At 39.7% G+C, this 17813-nt stretch overlaps 2 protein-coding genes across 2 annotated transcripts in view; both read right to left on the bottom strand.

The window, feature by feature from the left end:
• Window positions 1–241: 241 nt before the first annotated feature.
• On the bottom strand, window positions 242–9231 carry LOC139548403 (zinc finger protein ZFP2-like). Its single transcript, XM_071358085.1, has 2 exons — window positions 8581–9231; window positions 242–3251 (listed from the first exon to the last, which is right to left on the bottom strand). Exons 1-2 carry the CDS (start codon window positions 8969–8971, stop codon window positions 2098–2100), a joined length of 1545 nt encoding a protein of 514 aa, XP_071214186.1. The 5' UTR covers window positions 8972–9231; the 3' UTR covers window positions 242–2097.
• A 1868-nt stretch (window positions 9232–11099) lies between these two features.
• Window positions 11100–17813, bottom strand: part of LOC139548377 (zinc finger protein ZFP2-like) — a 372237-nt gene continuing 365523 nt past the window's right edge. Inside the window, exons 1-4 of the transcript XR_011669702.1 lie at window positions 14081–14577; window positions 12917–13084; window positions 11728–12715; window positions 11100–11428 (exon numbers count right to left, since the gene is read on the bottom strand). The gene's annotated coding sequence lies outside the window, so the exon portion shown is untranslated. Of the gene's footprint in view, window positions 11429–11727; window positions 12716–12916; window positions 13085–14080 lie in introns of the transcript that reaches the window.

The following is a 17813-nucleotide window of genomic DNA, read 5'->3' as shown; positions in this document are numbered from 1 at the left end:
GTCATGAAATGGAACGGCAAGGCCATAGAACATGACATAAGCAGAGCTGTGGGAGACCACCTCAAGCCCCTGGTAGAGCCGGGGGTGGTGTTTACCACTCCACCAGCAGAGCTGTGGGAGACCACCTCAAGCCCCTGGTAGAGCCGGGGGTGGTGTTTACCACTCCACCACGCCTTCAGCAGGCTTGAAAAGTGGGATTGATACTGATTTTCATACTAAGATGGACCAAGAGTCTGTTGATTGGTCGTTCATTTGTTAAAATCAAATCAAGCTTTATTTATACAGCACATTTCAGACATGGATGCAACGGCTTCACAGGATGAAAAAAAACAATGAAAACAACCAAAAATATTTAGTACACAAAAATAACAGGATAAAAAAAACAGAAGATTAACAACTGAAAGACCAATGAGCATTCTAAGGAAATGCCATTGATTAAAACACTAATTGGATGCAATATCCAACCCAAAATATAAGCTTGTTTTTTAGGAGGGGCTCTGAAAGACACTATGGGGGTGTCCACTGAAAGTTGACTAGTAACAACAACTGGGACATAAAAGACCCACTAAATCTGCCCAAGAAGAGGCAAACAAAAGAAAAACCCACAACAAACTTAAAGACAAGACGCAAACCAAAAAAGGTGGAGCAACTAAAGGTGTTGACTCTCCACATCTATCAAGACAACTGGAGCACTGGGCCAGACACTCTTAAATAGAACCTGGACCAGCTCAGGTGAAACACTTTCCCACTAACGAGATGGACAAGCCAGCACAGGTGTAACACATACTGACTAACGAGATGACACCAATCGGCGCCCTACATGCTAACGAGCTATACGTGCTAAAATCCAACCTCAAAACATAAATGGAAAAACCAAAGCCTGGAACACCTTCCCCCTCAAGACAACAAATATATCCTATATTTTTTGTTGGACAAGTTTGCACCACCAACAGAAAACAACTTCCATTTCACATTATAATCAACTACAATGCTTCACCTAATACAATATAAACATGGTGTCTACTGGCTGTCAACAATTAAAAACAAGAAAAAACACGTACTTCTAAATAATAATATACAATCATATAATTTTTTTCTCCTTTTTCTTTCTATAGAATGCTAACACTCACTGGCTTCTAGAACTCTCATCCCCTTGGAACTCAAATCAAATTGTATTAGTCATGTCTGATTTCAAGAGCAAACTCCTGCAATATCTCGATAGGCATGTTGTTGGATCGGGGCCCAGTCCCCAATGTCATGCTCTAGTACATTTGGGTTGGTACATCTGAGAATGAACCCTGATATTCCAAAAGAAGGGCAACAATTTCAATATAATTATACCCAAAAATTGTCAGTTGGTTGCATAAATAATTATGACTAAATGTTACATGAAGTGTAAATATGAAATATCAAAAGCAAATGTACACCCATTTGTTAATATATATTGGCAATAATTCACTTTATGGTGAGGCATGGAATAATAAAACATGTATATTTTGTCAGGCTGAATATATGAGGTGATTTGAGTCATGCTTCTTCAGTAGTGGAATAAAGACAATTAGAAACGTATATTAGACGTCAGGAATAGTGTTATTTTCAACGTCTTTTCAATGACATTTTGCTAAATGGGAATAGCGCAATTTCAAAACACAGTTTTAACGTGTCCAAATCAATAACCAATATGTACAAACAGTTTGGGATATATTGAGAACCTAAACATTTTGAAGTATTGCATTTTGATTCAAGTGGGTCACCAACTTGAATCAAAACTCTTTTTTTGTTAGTCACTTTTTGTTAAATCTCATAAATAGTACTCTTTCAATTCAGAGCAAACGTTTAGGGTGCTCCATTGTGACATCATTAGAATACTGCTACTACAATGTTAAAACATTCTACATTGTGACATCATTAAAATACTCCTACTACAATGTTAAAACATTCTACATTGTGACATCATTAAAATACTCCTACTACAATGTTAAAACATTCTACATTGTGACATCATTAAAATACTCCTTCTACAATGTTCAAACATTCTACATTGGGACATCATTAAAATACTCCTACTACAATGTTAAAACATTCTACATGGTGACATTATTTCATTGATATCATGAAACAACTTAATGTATGTATTTTCTGATGTTTGATCAGAGATCTTTTAACAGAGTATCTCTTGTCACATTGATCACAGCTATGAGGTTTATCTCCTGTGTGTGTTCTCTTGTGTGTAGTCAGCTGGCTAGATGTAGGAAAACTCTTCTCACAATGATTACAACTATAAGGTTTCTCTCCTGTGTGTGTTCTCTGGTGTGATACCAGATCGCCAGATTGACCAAAACTCTTCCCACATTGACCACAGCTGTAAGGTTTCTCTCCTGTGTGTGTTCTCTGGTGCACTCTCAGCTCTCCAGATCGAAGAAAACTCTTCCCACATTGACCACAGCTATAAGGTTTCTCTCCTGTGTGTATTCTCTGGTGTATAGTCAGCGCTCCAGATTGACGAAAACTCTTCCCACATTGATCACAGCTGTAAGATTTCTCTCCTGTGTGTATTCTCTGGTGCACTCTCAGCTCTCCAGATCGAAGAAAACTCTTCCCACATTGACCACAGCTATAAGGTTTCTCTCCTGTGTGTATTCTCTGGTGTATAGTCAGCTCTCCAGATTGACGAAAACTCTTCCCACATTGATCACAGCTGTAAGGTTTCTCTCCTGTGTGTATTCTCTGGTGCACTCTCAGCTCTCCAGATCGAAGAAAACTCTTCCCACATTGACCACAGCTATAAGGTTTCTCTCCTGTGTGTGTTCTCTGGTGCATTGTCAGCTCTCCAGATCGAAGAAAACTCTTCCCACATTGAGCACAGCTATACGGTTTCTCTCCTGTGTGTCTTCTATGGTGCACTGTCAGCTCTCCAGATTGACCAAAACGCTTCCCACATTGACCACAGCTAAAAGGTTTCTCTCCTGTGTGTGTTCTATGGTGCACTGTCAGCTCTCCAGATCGACCAAAACGCTTCCCACATTGACCACAGCTGTAAGGTTTCTCTCTTGTGTGTGTTCTCTGATGAATTTTAATGCCTGATGAGGTGAATCTCTTCCCACAGTCAGAGCAGCGGTGAGATTTCTTCCCTGTGGATCTCTGCAGGTGTTTCTTGAGGAGTTCTGATCTGGAGAGACTCTTCTCTGCCTCGTCAGCATCATGAGGTTGTTGAGGCTCCCCAGAGGATCCACGATAGTCCCGTCTCTCTCCTGTGTGAACAACAAAGTCAGACAGATGATTAAAGGCCCACAACAGCGGAAATCCATTGTAAAAGGTGATGCCAAAAGCGTAAAAATAAAGGAGAGACACACACTCTAGGAGCTCAGATGCAAAAACTTAATTACCAACGTTTCGACAGCCAAGCTGTCTTCATCAGGGTATAATCGAAGCGTAGCCATGATGTTGTACAACAATTGACGTCTGTAATGAATGTTAAAGTTATTTGACAATTGTCTTAAAATGAGCAACAATAATCATATTTTGTCTTGTTTTCACTTTAGTAGTAATATCTATGATTGTAGGCTAGAAATAAGTTATTCATGTTGTTGAAACTCTGAGCAGTGTGCCAGACGACTTTTGGTCTCCAATATAGGCCCCTTTCTGTGTTTAATAAAATTGCGGCACGAGGGCAAAGCACATACAATTTGATTGTAGAAACTCCTCCCTGCTAATGAGGAAACCGATAGTTATGGATGTAGTATATCTGCTAATGAGGAAACCACTAGTTATGGATGTAGTATATATCTGGTAATGAGGAAACCACTAGTTATGGATGTAGTATATCTGCTAATGAGGAAACCACTAGTTATGGATGTAGTATATCTGGTAATGAGGAAACCACTAGTTATGGACGTAGTATATCTGGTAATGAGGAAACCACTAGTTATGGACGTAGTATATCTGCTAATGAGGAAACCACTAGTTATGGACGTAGTATATCTGGTAATGAGGAAACCACTAGTTATGGATGTAGTATATCTGGTAATGAGGAAACCGCTAGTTATGGATATAGTATCTCTGGTAATGAGGAAACCACTAGTTATGGATGTAGTATATCTGCCTGTAGCAAAAATGGTGAACAAAGACTTTAGTTTTTCACAATGTCATTTACAGGTTGCTTATTAGTGCATTTCACACTACTTTGGATTATACTTGTAAGGCTAATGTGAATGTCCTGTTTAACACAGTGTCCAAAGAAGGGCCAGATGTATACAGAATGGTGTCGTCTGCATAGAGGTGGATCAAGGATTCACCCGCAGCAAGAGCAACATCATTGGTATATACAGAGAAAAGAGTCGGTCCGAGAATTGAACCCTGTGGTACCTCCATGGAGACTGCCAGAGGTCCGGACAACAGGACCTCCGATTTGACATACTGAACTCTGTTTGATAAGTAGTTGGTGAACCAGGCGAGTCAGTCATTTGAGAAACGAAGGCTGTTGAGTCTGCCGATAAGAATACGGTGAGTGACAAAGTCGAAAGCCTTGGCCAGGTTGATGAAGACGGCTGAACAGTACTGCCTTTTATCGATGGCTGTTATGATATCCTTTAGTACCTTGAGCGTGGCTGAGGTGCACCCGTGACCAGCTCGGAAACTGGATTGCACAGCGGAGAAGGTACGGTGGGATTCAAAATGGTCAGTGATCTGTTTGATAATTAACTTGACTTTCAAAGACTTTAGAACGGCAGGGCAGGATGGATATAGGTCTGTAATAGTTTGGGTCTAGAGTGTCACCCCCTTCGAAGAGGATTAAAAGCGTGCAAAAAGTAAACTGCCTGTTACTCAGGCGCAGAAGCTAGGATATGCAGATAACGTGTAGATTTTGATATGAAACACTCTACAGTTTCCAAAACTGTTAAAATAATGTCTGTGAGTATAACACAACTCATATGACAGGCAAAAACCTGAGGAAATCCAACCAGGAAGTTGGAGATTTTGAGGGTTGTAGTTTTTCAATTGAATGACTTACTAATATACTGTGTCTATGGGGTCACTTCCCAAGCCTTCCAGCAGACAACAATCTTTAAAACGTTGTTTGAGGCTTCTATTGTGGAAAATGAGAGAATAAGAGCTGTTTGACGAGGGGGCTTCCTGAAGAACCTTAGTGCACTCTCGCGCATTCCCGTGATGCTCGCCTTACTTTCTTTTTGTTCTGTAATTCTTCTGTAATACGCAATTGTCCGGTTGGTGTTCCCTTCACTATTCCAAATGCACCAGGCGCGCTCAGAACATCAATACGAAAAGTCAAAAAAGTACCATCAAGGTTCGTAGAAACATGTCAAACGTTGTTTACAATCAATCTTTAGGATATTTTTATCAAAAATCTTCAATAATAATCGAACAAAACTAACATTTCTTGTGGAACTGAGAGTCTTTCGATTCCACCGAAGCTCAGCAAAGGTAAGTGAAGATTTATAACTCTGTTTCTGACTTTGATTCCTGTATGTAAGTAACTGTATGGCTTTGTCTCTGAGCGCTGTACTCAGAATATTGAACAATGTGCTTCCGACGCAAAGCTTTTTTGAAATCTGACACAGCGGATGCATTAAGAACAAGTTTATATTTCATTCCATGTAAAACACTTATATCTTTTATCAACGTTTATGATGAGTATTTCTGTCATTTGATGTGGCTCTCTGGAATTTCACCGGAGAGTTTTGGAGGCAAAGTATTTCTGAACATAACGCACCAATGTAAACTGAGGTTTTTGGATATAAATATGAACTTTATCGAACAAAACATACATGTGTTGTGTAACATTGAGTCCTGGGAGTGTCATCTGAAGGAGATCGTCAAAGGTTAGTGATTCATTTTAGCTGTATTTCTGGTTTTTGTGACGCCTCTCCTTGCTTGTAAAATGGCTGTGTGGTTTTTCTTGTCCTGGCACTGTCCTAGCATAATCTAATGGTATGCTTTCGCCGAAAAGCCTTTTTGAAATCGGACACTGTGGTTGGATTAACGAGAAGTTTATCTTTAAAATTTAATGTTGTATGTTTGAGAAAATTTGAATTATGAGATTTTTGTTGTTTTGAATTTGGCGCCCTGCTATTTCAATGGCTGTGGTCGAGTTGGGACGCTAGCGTCCCACATACACAAGAGAGGTTAACCAAGTTTAATTCATCCCAAAGGGTCGTTAGAGCTGTAATTCAGACAACAACATGTTCTCACCATCACAAGTATATATACCCCACTTTGGACAATCCTCCTCTCCAATCCTTACATCTTCTGGTTCAACAGGAAGATGGTAACAGGATACTAAACCCTTATTACTCCCTTCAGGGGATCTGACCTGACCTCAACCCCTCCTTCGCCTAATCCACAGATGTTCATCCACTTCCCCTAAAGCAATCCTGTGATCTCCTCCCGTCCACCCAGCACATTCCACAGCCACTCTGTCTTTCTACAGATCTCACTCCTTTATATACTCTGCGTCTGATCTATCATGTCTTTAATATCTCAATTTTCAAAGTTTAGCCCGAATCCAGTCATAAAGTTACACTCCCTTTCAGTCAGTCAACTTCAGTAAAACATACCATGGGAAAATACAATCATTCCCCAACCGACCCAAACGGATACTAAATGAAACAGCCCCTGGCAGATCACCCAGACCTGACCCCGCAAGATGCGTCAGTTTTGTCAATTTATTCATTGTCTTTTGTTTGAAACACTCCTGTCAATGTTGAGTAAGGACGCACACCTAACTACGCATATAGAAGTAGGACTAGTCTACCTGGCCTGTGTGCAAATGTAGGCCTATAAATGTGCCCATTTGAGGATGTCTGATAGTATTTCTCATTGTCTTAACGCACCACCACTAATGAGTTGTGGAGCTTCTCAAAGTAATTTTTTTCTTCACCTCAAACAGCAAGTAAACTAAGTCTAATCAAAATCAATTGCGTACGACAATAGTTCCTCAAATTATTTTCGTAAAATATTTCCACTCGGCATGAAAAGGAAAAAATGTAATTCTCTGATCCAGTGGAAATGTCATAAAATACCTGATAACTTCTTATCCTTTGCACAAATAGCCGACAGCTGTGTCTGTCCTGAACTCACTGGCGCGGGAAACTGAGGGCCCAGAATATTTTAGACAATGTCGCAAGCTTGCCATCACAAGTTTCGGAGGACCCAGTTGATAGTTGATACAATGTTTCAAGTTTGTTGTAGACAGGCCATGAGCAGCCAATGTGATTTCTAGGATATTTATTTTTATCAGGATATTTTCTACCTGCAGGCTGCAATGTTTTTATTTGTTATGTAGGCAATTTTTTTACATAGTTGGCAATGGCAATAAAGGTTACTTTTAGATTTGTATAATTTTCATTTAGATTTAGATAGAATGTAGATTAATCACAGACAATGATTTTGAGATAGTAATATAAATTAAATGAAACTGTTCCACAAAAATGTGCATATGAAAATCATAACTGGCACGCAGATCGGTAGAAATGGTCAGATACATTGTCACTCTAAATGGAAAAGTTTGACGACCGCTGGTGTAGTTAATTACTGAAAACTTCAGGAGCATAACGACAGAATTTACAAAGTCCAGTAGCAGCGGGAGGGAAGAGTTTTTCTCGGTTATATTGATGACTGGCTCCCTCGAGTAACTTGTGTATCTGTAATTATTTAATCAAACAGCATGCTTCAAGCATCAGACAACTTAAAGCAACAACTTTGAGAAGGGTTTAAAACAAAGGTTTCAAACCAATTCATGAATGTAATTACATCTAGGTATATGTCTTGCCTTTAAAGTAAGGGCATGGAAAAAAAATAGCTGAATATTATACAATGACTTATCAACAGCTCTAATAATTTGACCCCCACAGGAAATCTACACTGGTAATTCTAGAATATACTATATAGCCTAGAAACCTGTTTAAACTATAAATATGACATCATGGACGAATTCTAGAATATACTATATATCCTAGAAACTTGGTTAAACTATCATTATGACATGATGGATGAATTCTAGAATATACTATATAGCCTAGAATTCTGTTTAAAACAATAATTTTGACCTCATGGATGGCCAGTCTTTGTATTCATAGTGTAGTGAATTCAGGGGATAGCCTGAAGGTTGCTACAATGTCTTTCTCTATGAATTTGAGAGTGGTTACATTTCTCCAGCCCCCATCCCTCAGCTGTTTACCAAACCAAGTTTCTGAGCAGCCATTTTGTTGCGGTTTTAAAAAATCATTCCACCACTGTTTTGGTAATAAGAGAAATGTAACTGCTTTCAAATTCATAGAGAGACCATCCATGATATCAACATTATAGTTTTAACCTTGAGGCGATACAGTGTTGGTTTACATTGTTTCTAAACATTGGAGTAAAAAAAAGCTTATTTTGTGTTCTGATGGGGTACAACAGTTGAACTAAGCTCATGAGGCATGTGTTATGTTCTTCAAGAATCAATGGCTATATATAAATAATTTAAAAGTCCAAAAATGGATGTAGCAATTTCATATTTCCCCTTTAACGCCACACATCAGTTCAACAACTGCTGAGTTTGGTATTTAAGACAGTACTTACTAGTATTAATCAGGACGCTGTTTCTCAAAACCATCTTACGGCTAATTTCATCGTTGGATGCCTTAAGATGCGTTTGGGAAACCGGCCTCAGACATCCAGTTTCCTCCTCAGTTATCTCCCCTTCCTCCTCTTTCACTCCAAATACTGCATCATCCCCTTTCTCTTCCTCTTCTTTTACTGTAACATCCTCTTCCTCTTTCACTCTGAACGAGTCTTCCTCTTCCTTCACTGAAACGTATTTCTCTTTCACTGTAACAGCCTCATCCTCTACTTCTTGTTTTACTGTGATATCCTCCTCTTCCTTCTCCTCTTTCACCAGAAAGATCAGAGCTTCTTTCTCCATCCAGCAGATATTATCTTTAGCAGGAGAAGAGTAGCTAAGTGACCGCATGGTCGGGGATGTTAGCTAGCTAGGCTAATGCTAACTTAACCAGCCCGCCAGCTGACTAATAACAACAACACCGTAAATATGAAATTAAATCGGATAACTAACTAGACGACAGAAGAGGGTTTAAACCACAGTGGCTAATAAAAAAACGAAAGCATCTAAAGAGCTTTATTGGTTCGGCTATTTTGGCTAGCAAGCTACCGAGGTGTCTGACTAACTATTGCTGCTGCTGAAAGAAGCGTCCACTAGATTATACGTCACACCAACAGCGTCGCCTTAAATTCCCACACTGCTGACTGGATTGGGTAGTTGAGTAAAATGTATATTTAATTTTCAGATAAAAAGTTAAAGGGTAGGAACCAGAGACGTCGCTAGAACTAAAATATTAATTAGCCCCCCCCCTGAATAAATCAATATCAGTCTATATATTTTTTCTGTGATTTATTTTTTTCGTCAACCATTCCATCGCATCTTAAACTTCTTACCGGTCCGGCACTAGGACCGGGGGAGGCTGCTGCTGCTGCACTAGTGATTGTTAGACTTTCTTCAGCAAAGATGGCTGAAAGAAATACTTCGAGAGAGGGGTACCACTACACAGAACTGAACTGAATCAAATATGGCGAACAGAAATACTAGGAGAGAGGGGAACCCCTACACAGAACTGAACTGAATCAAAGATGGCGGACAGAAATACTAGGAGAGAGGGGAACCCCTACACAGAACTGAACTGAATCAAAGATGGCGGACAGAAATACTAGGATGGAAGCAAATGTAAGGGATTATAACGTCATAACGAATCATGCAAAAAACATGTACAGTTGACAGGAATGTTAGTTCATGTAGAGACAAACGATTATGCATTTTTTTATCATAAAGTTAATTTATGAAAATCGCGATTTAGCAAGATAGCTGACATTAGCCAGCTAGCTGACTAGCTAACATTAGCCAGATAGCTGACTAGCTTTATGGGTGTTGTGACATGAGTATGACATTGTAATTCTGGTTGTTTTAGGGACTCCTGAAACAACCAGCAAACCAGGCTGTCGTTTTGTGTAACAGTGGATGTATAGAATCTAGCTAGCTGAAGAATTTACTGCAAATTGAATGTACAATTTTGTAAGCTTGCCTTGCTGATATTTACCATGCAGATAGATGAAATCACGTAGCTAGCTATGTTCTTGCTTATTGTGCAGTGGATGATTAAAATCCCTGTACGCCCATGGATGTGTAGCTAGATATCTAGCCGATCTGTGTATGGACCCAAACGTTTGGTATACATATTAGTTCAGAACCTAGCTATGAACCTCAGCTATCATAGCCAGTTGTATCAACTTCAAAACAGCCTGAATTACATTAATGAAGCCTATGAATTGAGTAGAATATAATATCATGTTGTGCCAAGAATGCAAGTCGTATATACATGTAGTTATTACCATGCATGAGATCCCCACATTGTGGCCTGTACATTTAATATATTCACTGATCATGTACTCTACCTTGGCAAATAAAGGTGCAGTTTAGGTATGAATGTCTTTGAGATGATTTTTCAGTCATATCCAATACCAGGAGAATCAAATTCCAGTCTTTGAATGATGCTGTGTCTGTGTAACGGATGTGAAATGGCTAGTTAGTTAGCGGGTACGCGCTAACAGTGTTTCAATCAGTTACGTCACTTGCTCTGAAACCTAGAAGTAGTGTTGCCCCTTGCTCTGCAAGGGCCGCAGCCTTTGTGGAGCGATGGGTAACGACGCTTCGTGGGTGTCAGTTGTTGATGTGTGCAGAGGGTCCCTGGTTCGCGCCCGTGTCGGTGCGAGGGGACGCTACTAAAGTTATACTGTTACATCTGCATGTATGTATTACAATTCTACACTTCAACAGTGTTTACCAATCTTGGTCCTGGGACATCAATGGTTACACATTGTAACTAATAGACTAGAAACAGGATTTAACTAGTTAATTCATATATACAGAAATATAATGTTAAAAAACAGTACACTACACTTCCTATGCATCATGTAAATACTCCAACACTGGTTAATCTCAACATCTAATGCCCTTCATCTGCATTGATCTGATAAACACAGGATAGGTGGAGTATTTCATCACATTACACTTCATTTCACCCAGTAGAGAATGTGAAACGCTTTATTGAAAAGCTCATTATCCAAGTGTTATAAATACAAGTTCAATCTGTATTTCAATGCACATCTGTTGTGTATTATAAAAACAGAGGAAGAAAGAGGTGGAGAGAGAGGTGTAAAAGACAGAAAGGGAAAGAGGTAAGCACATAGGAGCAGGGAAGGCAGCACATGATTAATGAATCACAGTGCTACCTAAATATTCTCTCAGTTCATCACAATTACATAGCACTGTCTCTAGTCGGCCTAAAGGTTATCTTAAAAGCAGGTGAGATGGCGATGATGGGACTAGGGGTTGGCATCCTCTCACATCAAAACATATCTGCAGACGAGAGACAGATGGAGAGAGAGAGCATGTTTAAGCCTTGTGTTTTTAGTTTTTATTCTAACATTGTTAGTCATCAATCAGGAGGTGAAATGCAAAACTGACCTGGGATCATTAACTCTGGGACTACTGCATCTATCTGTATTTCAATGTAAAGCATCTCTTTAATAATACTTCCTGTATAATATAAACTGACCTGGGATCATTAACTCTGGGACTACTGCATCTATCTGTATTTCAATGTAAAGCATCTCTTTAATAATACTTCCTGTTGACCTGACCATGTGACCTCTCACCTCTGATCATGCTGTGCCCTCTCTGTAGCCAGTTCAGATGCAGGAGGGGTTCACCGACACAGCTGATATAACCTAGAGGATTTAGGGAGAAGGGGAGAGAGGGATGAAGTGAAGGAGAGAGACTGTTTTTGAGAAAAGAAGGTAGTTAAAGCCACAGTGTTCAACAGGAATCTGTGTGTGGCCTCACCTGGTGTCCACACCACACTAAGTGGCTGCAGAGTACTTTATGCTGAAAAACATGAACGGACACATGAGGACAAACAATATAGTGTAGTTATATAGTGTCTTACTATTCTCCATGGTTGGCCCTCTGGCCTATTCTTTGAAGGTGGAAGGAGCCACAGTTATACACCTGAGCCTGCTTACTGCACAACACAATCCATCAATCAGATTGATACATGAGTGTGTAGGTGTGTGTTATAGGGTGTCCAATTGTTCTAAATTTTTTCAATATGGGTGATTTAAAACAGCCTGTTTTGTTTTTGCACAGACATCACACCCTTACCTAAACAGCACCCTCACCTGAGAAGTAGAAATCAAAGGGAGAGAAACTGTGAATTGAATAACTGCAGTTGACATAGCTAAGTAAATGGAAGAATACTCTTATTGCAATGTGGATGGCTCTTAAAAGAGCCTTTGGTTGTGCATAGTGTAGTCTATGGTGTTGCCAGGGAACAGCACCCTCGTTGAAGAAGTAGGAGGTGAAGATCTCCTGCACACGGATTGCCTCTCTTGCTGCGTTGTTGGACCCCATCTTTGAAACATCCTGCAGAGCAGCAGACTCCTCCTCTGGGACACGGCGGCGAGCTGCAGATCCCCTCCTGGTCCTCGTGTCCATCCTTATGAAGTTACGCAGGACACAGGTAGCCTTCACACACCTGAATTCCTCCAGGAGGCAGTCCCAGATGACCCTGGTCACCCAACCTTGCAGTGCCCTACACAGCAACTGTAGGCAATCGTTTTGCAGGAATCTCCAGTTACAAGGTATCTGTAGGGAATATGGAAGACAATGTAATTATTAGACTGTTACATCACCAGGTCATTGTGGATTACTAAAGTATAATATCCCTGATAACAAATCATAATAACATTGGATTGATAGATGCATGGGCACACATATGTACATGTGTAGCATGTGACAATAACAGGATCATATCAAGGATGGCATCACAAATGAATACATAAATACCACTTGAAGCTTGATGATGAGTTGATCATTTGAATCAGCTGTGCAGTGCTGAGGCAAAAACAACAATGTGCCTCTTTGAGTCCCCAGGACTGAGAACCACTGCTCTTCATTGGGACCTCTTCATATGTAGACTGGTTTTCATAGCGCTCTTTATCTGAGACAGAAAACCTCACAAGAAACAGACTTCATTATAGTCAAATTACACCACACTGAATATTATGTTACTATTATCTCCGTCCTCACTTCTAGGGACAGGAAGTACACAAAAGTACCTGCCCTATCCAGAATAGCCTCCTCTCTCACTGACAGTTGGGGCTGCTATCCTTTCACCCTCCATGGCTGTTAGCTAGCTACCTACAAATGCATTTGGAGTTAGTTTTTTACAGTGATAAATACATCAAGATAGCTAATATGAAGTTAGGTAGCTGGTGATATTTAATTCACTTAGCTATCTATCTATACAGACTGGTTACCTATTTAGATGTGATATGAAAGTATTGTGTGAAATTATTTTGATGTTAAAGTATTTTAAATTATTTTGATGTGATATGAAAGTATTGTGTGAAATAATTGTTATGTGATATGAAAGTATTATGTGAAATTATTTTGAGGAGTAACGGGGGCAGAGAATCAGCAGTAGAAACAATAACAAAGCGTACTCCCTGCCCGTTTCGGTAAAAAGCTGAGGGATGGGGCTGGAGAAATGCAACCATCCATGATACCAACATTATAGTTTTAACCATGTTTTGAGGATATACAGTGTTTGTTTATATTTACTGACAAACATTGGAGTAAAAAAAAGCTCATATTTTGTGTTCTGATGGGGTACAACCGGTGAACTAACCTCATGAGGCATTTATAAGGGAATTCTTCAAGAAACAATGGGTACATATCATTAATGTATAAGTCCCAAAATGGATGTAACAACTGCTGATTGCCCCTTTAAGACTACATATTGGGCTAATCTAATAGGAGATATTGAGGACTACAGTATTTCAGGCATTGTCATTGGATGCATTTGATCAATTGTTAACGTTTTGTTGATGGTCCACTCTTGATGATCTACACGTTACAGTGTAGCTTCAGCCATTCCTACAGAACAACATTAAAGTGTAGAACCCTTTTACTGCATATTGGTTCAACAACTGCAGAGACGGTACTTACTGGGGTTAAACGGATCTCCAACCTCCTCTTCTTTCACACCAAAACCTGCTTCCTCCTCGTCTTTTACTGTAACATCTTCCTCTTCTTTCACTGTAACGTCTTTCTCTTCTTCTTTCACTGTAACAGCCTCATCCTCTACTTCTTGTTTTACTGTGACAGCCTCTTCTTCCTCCTCCTCTTTCACGACAATGTTCAGCCCCAGAGCTTCTTTCTCCGTCCAGCAGACCGCCTCTTCTTTAACAAGAGTGGAGTAGCTTACTGACCTCATGGTCGGGGATGTTAGCTAGCTAGCTATCATTAGCGATTAGGCTAGTGCTAATTTAACCAGCCAGCTACTATAGCTGACTAATACAAACTAACGTAATATTAAATAGGTAAACAAGTAGATACGACCTAAGTGTGTCGAAAACACAGTAGCTAATATACACCGAAAGCATATAAATAGCTTGAATCTTTCGGATATGTTGGCTAGCAAGCTACCGAGGTGGTTGACGAGCTGTTTATGAAGAACCGTCCACTAGATTATACGTCACGCTGGCCGCATCGCCTCAAAGACGCACATCGCCGTCTGCTGACTGGAGGGGAAACGCAGTTGAGGATCCCAATTTATTTTCAGACAAAGATTATTTTAAATTGATTTAATTAAATAATACTATTATATTGACACATACAAAGACAGGTATGTGTTGATCGATTAGTGCGAATAAAAAATGTTTACTACAGCACATTTAAGGCAGTTTCATTAAGTCAAACTAAATCTAAATAATTAGCAAGCTACTGTAGGTCTATACTGCTCCTACATGGTGTAACAATACATCATGTAGATGTATATAATGAACAGACTAGGTCTATAATGCTCCTACATGGTGTAACATTACATCATGTAGATGTATATAATGAACAAACTAGGTCCATACTGCTCCTACATGGTGTAACAATACATCACGTAGATGTATATAATGAACAGACTAGGTCTATACTGCTCCTACATGGTGTAACAATACATCATGTAGATGTACACTACCATTCAAAAGTTTGGGGTCACTTAGAAATGTCCTTGTTTTTTAAAGAAAATGTTTTCATTTATTTACCTGTTTTTGCTTTGTCATTATGGGGTATTGTGATGTCATTATGGGGCAATGTGATGTCTTATGGGGTATTGTGATGTCATTATTGGGTATTGTGTAGATTGATGAGGGGAAAAAATTATTGAATCAATTTTAGAATAAAGCTGTAGCGTAACAAAATGTGGGAAAAGTGAAGGGGTCTGAATGCTTTCCGAATGCATTGTATATATAGGGGCAGTACTTAGTGACATCACTTCATGAAACAGGAGGTACAAATATATAACATAGATTCACAGTATCAACATTCAATGTATCAAAATATATGACCAAGCTGGAAGTGGAAACGCCAGCCCAGCCACAAGCCTAGAGGTTCACTGATGAACAACCTCCTCCTTCACATCTGACTCCTGATGATCAACCTCCTCCTTCACATCTGACTCCTGATGATCAACCTCCTCCTTCACATCTGACTCCTGATGATCAATCTCCTCCTTCACATCTGACTCCTGATGATCAACCTCCCCCTTCACATCTGACTCCAGTGATCAATCCAGAGCGTCTTCTTTCTTGGGGAATCCCGATGGACGACGTCATCCAATAGGCCGTCATCACCACCACCTCCCACAAGTTAATTGTCATTCAGGTTATCAATGGGAAGAACATTAGCAATATGTCTGGTAACTTGTCTCGTTCAAAGGATTTACATTGGCAGGTGCACAGGGAGACACCCCATTTTAAAAAACTCAGTCGATCTCAATCTGCGGAAAAACTTTTGGAAGTCTTTAACTGCATCAAAGTCTGTGGCCTGTGATGTTGGGACAAATGATAGTCCCTTATTATACAAGAGACAAAATTCATAAATTCTACAGCCGAACGGCAGAGTCATGTCTTCAGTTTAAAACTAACAATGACTCAATAATACTTCTGGGAATGTTATGATGTCATAAAGTTATGGGAGGAGTTAGAAAGTTGGCTGTCAGAAGTACAGTTATACAATGTAAAATTACTTTTAATCTGTCTGTCTGTATATTTCAAAATATGGCATTTGATGGGGCAGTGAGATACCCCAGAGTTGGACGATACTTTTCTCATAAATCATCTTAAATATTATACTTAATTAAACCTGGAAATCAACCAATCCTCTGTTGTTAATTCAATAGAAAGGTCAAATACTTTATTATCTAAAAGTTGAAAGTGACGGAGAGGAAAAAAATGGCGCTGATGAATGGCTGGCTGTGTTCTAGTGGGTCTGGGCAGGTGTGATGTAGTTAATGGAGATGGAGGTGTGTTCCAGTGGGTCTGGGCAGGTGTGATGTAGTTAATGGAGATGGAGGTGTGTTCCAGTGTGTTTGGGCAGGTGTGATGTAGTTAATGGAGATTGAGGTGTGTTCTAGTGGGTCTGGGCAGGTGTGATGTAGTTAATGTAGACGGAGGTGTGTTCTAGTGGGTCTGGGCAGGTGTGATGTAGTTAATGGAGATGGAGTTGTGTTCTAGTGGGTCTGGGCAGGTGTGATGTAGTTAATGGAGATGGAGTTGTGTTCTAGTGGGTCTGGGCAGGTGTGATGTAGTTAATGGAGACGGAGGTGTGTTTTGTGGGTCTGGGCAGGTGTGATGTAGTTAATGGAGATGGAGGTGTGTTCTAGTGGGTCTGGGCAGGTGTGATGTAGTTAATGGAGATGGAGGTGTGTTCTAGTGGGTCTGGGCAGGTGGGATGTAGTTAATGTTTGTATGATGTTGTCGTTTGTATGTTTTGTATTGTTTATAAAAAGATAATATAAAATATTTTTCCCAATGCAAAGTTACACTTCACTGTTCTATTTTTTGGGAGTTATTACATGTGTAACAGGGTTGGTTATGTTTCCACTTGCCTCTAAAGAAATGTGTATTTGATGTTCAAGCATTCTTATTGGTTAGTTCAACTCTGATGACAATAAGGGGTGTTGTGATTGGCCCCACTTGCAGATAGGGGGAGATCGCGAACGTCAGGTCTTCCCAGTATGAAAATGTGATGCAAGGGGTAGGTCACGTTCTGAATACTGTTTTCTATTTTCTATTTTACAATGTGTACAAGTTTGCTGTACGTTACTGATTTTATACATGTGTGGGTATATGGTACCTGTTAGGGATTGAGGGGCTTTCTGGGATGTGCTTTGGCATATGATTGCTGTAAATAATTGTGTTAGCTAGCATACACCGATGTCATGGTCACATAAGCCACGGCTAACACAGTTGTCTTCATGCTACAGATTTTGTCATCGACAGCCATCAACACTGTTAAGCCCTGCACAACTAACGTGCTGTTTCCCATTTAACAACAGGTATTTACACATGTTATATTTTGTATTGTATTTTTGTATTTTGTTCGCCCAGTATGAAAATGTGATGCAAGGGATTTTGTCATCGACAGCCATCAACACTGTTAAGCCCTGCACAACTAACGTGCTGTTTCCCATTTAACAACAGCAGCAGAAATAAATGATGCTCAACTGGGACCACTGGCCGAAGTGATTTATTATGAGAAAACACAACGCATGGAGAGTACACTATACATCTGTTACACATGAAACAAATCAGAATTCAGAAGAATGATAAAGTCAGGTGTGAAGTAATATGGAGGACCAGCCTATTACCTATGATGTTAACTACAACAGAAATAACTTCAAATG

Source organism: Salvelinus alpinus, chromosome 2 (assembly GCF_045679555.1).
Source record: "Salvelinus alpinus chromosome 2, SLU_Salpinus.1, whole genome shotgun sequence".
Lineage (NCBI taxonomy): Eukaryota > Metazoa > Chordata > Actinopteri > Salmoniformes > Salmonidae > Salvelinus > Salvelinus alpinus.
This window is presented reverse-complemented; position numbering and strand designations above follow the sequence as displayed.

Excerpts from the sequence above, each read along its gene's own strand:
- LOC139548403 (XM_071358085.1), bottom strand. The coding sequence starts at position 8,971 with ATGCGGTCACTTAGCTACTCTTCTCCTGCTAAAGATAATATCTGCTGG. Across the intron at positions 3,252-8,580 it reads CAGCGTCCTGATTAATACTA|GAGAGAGACGGGACTATCGT; the intron begins GTAAGTACTGTC and ends TTGTTCACACAG.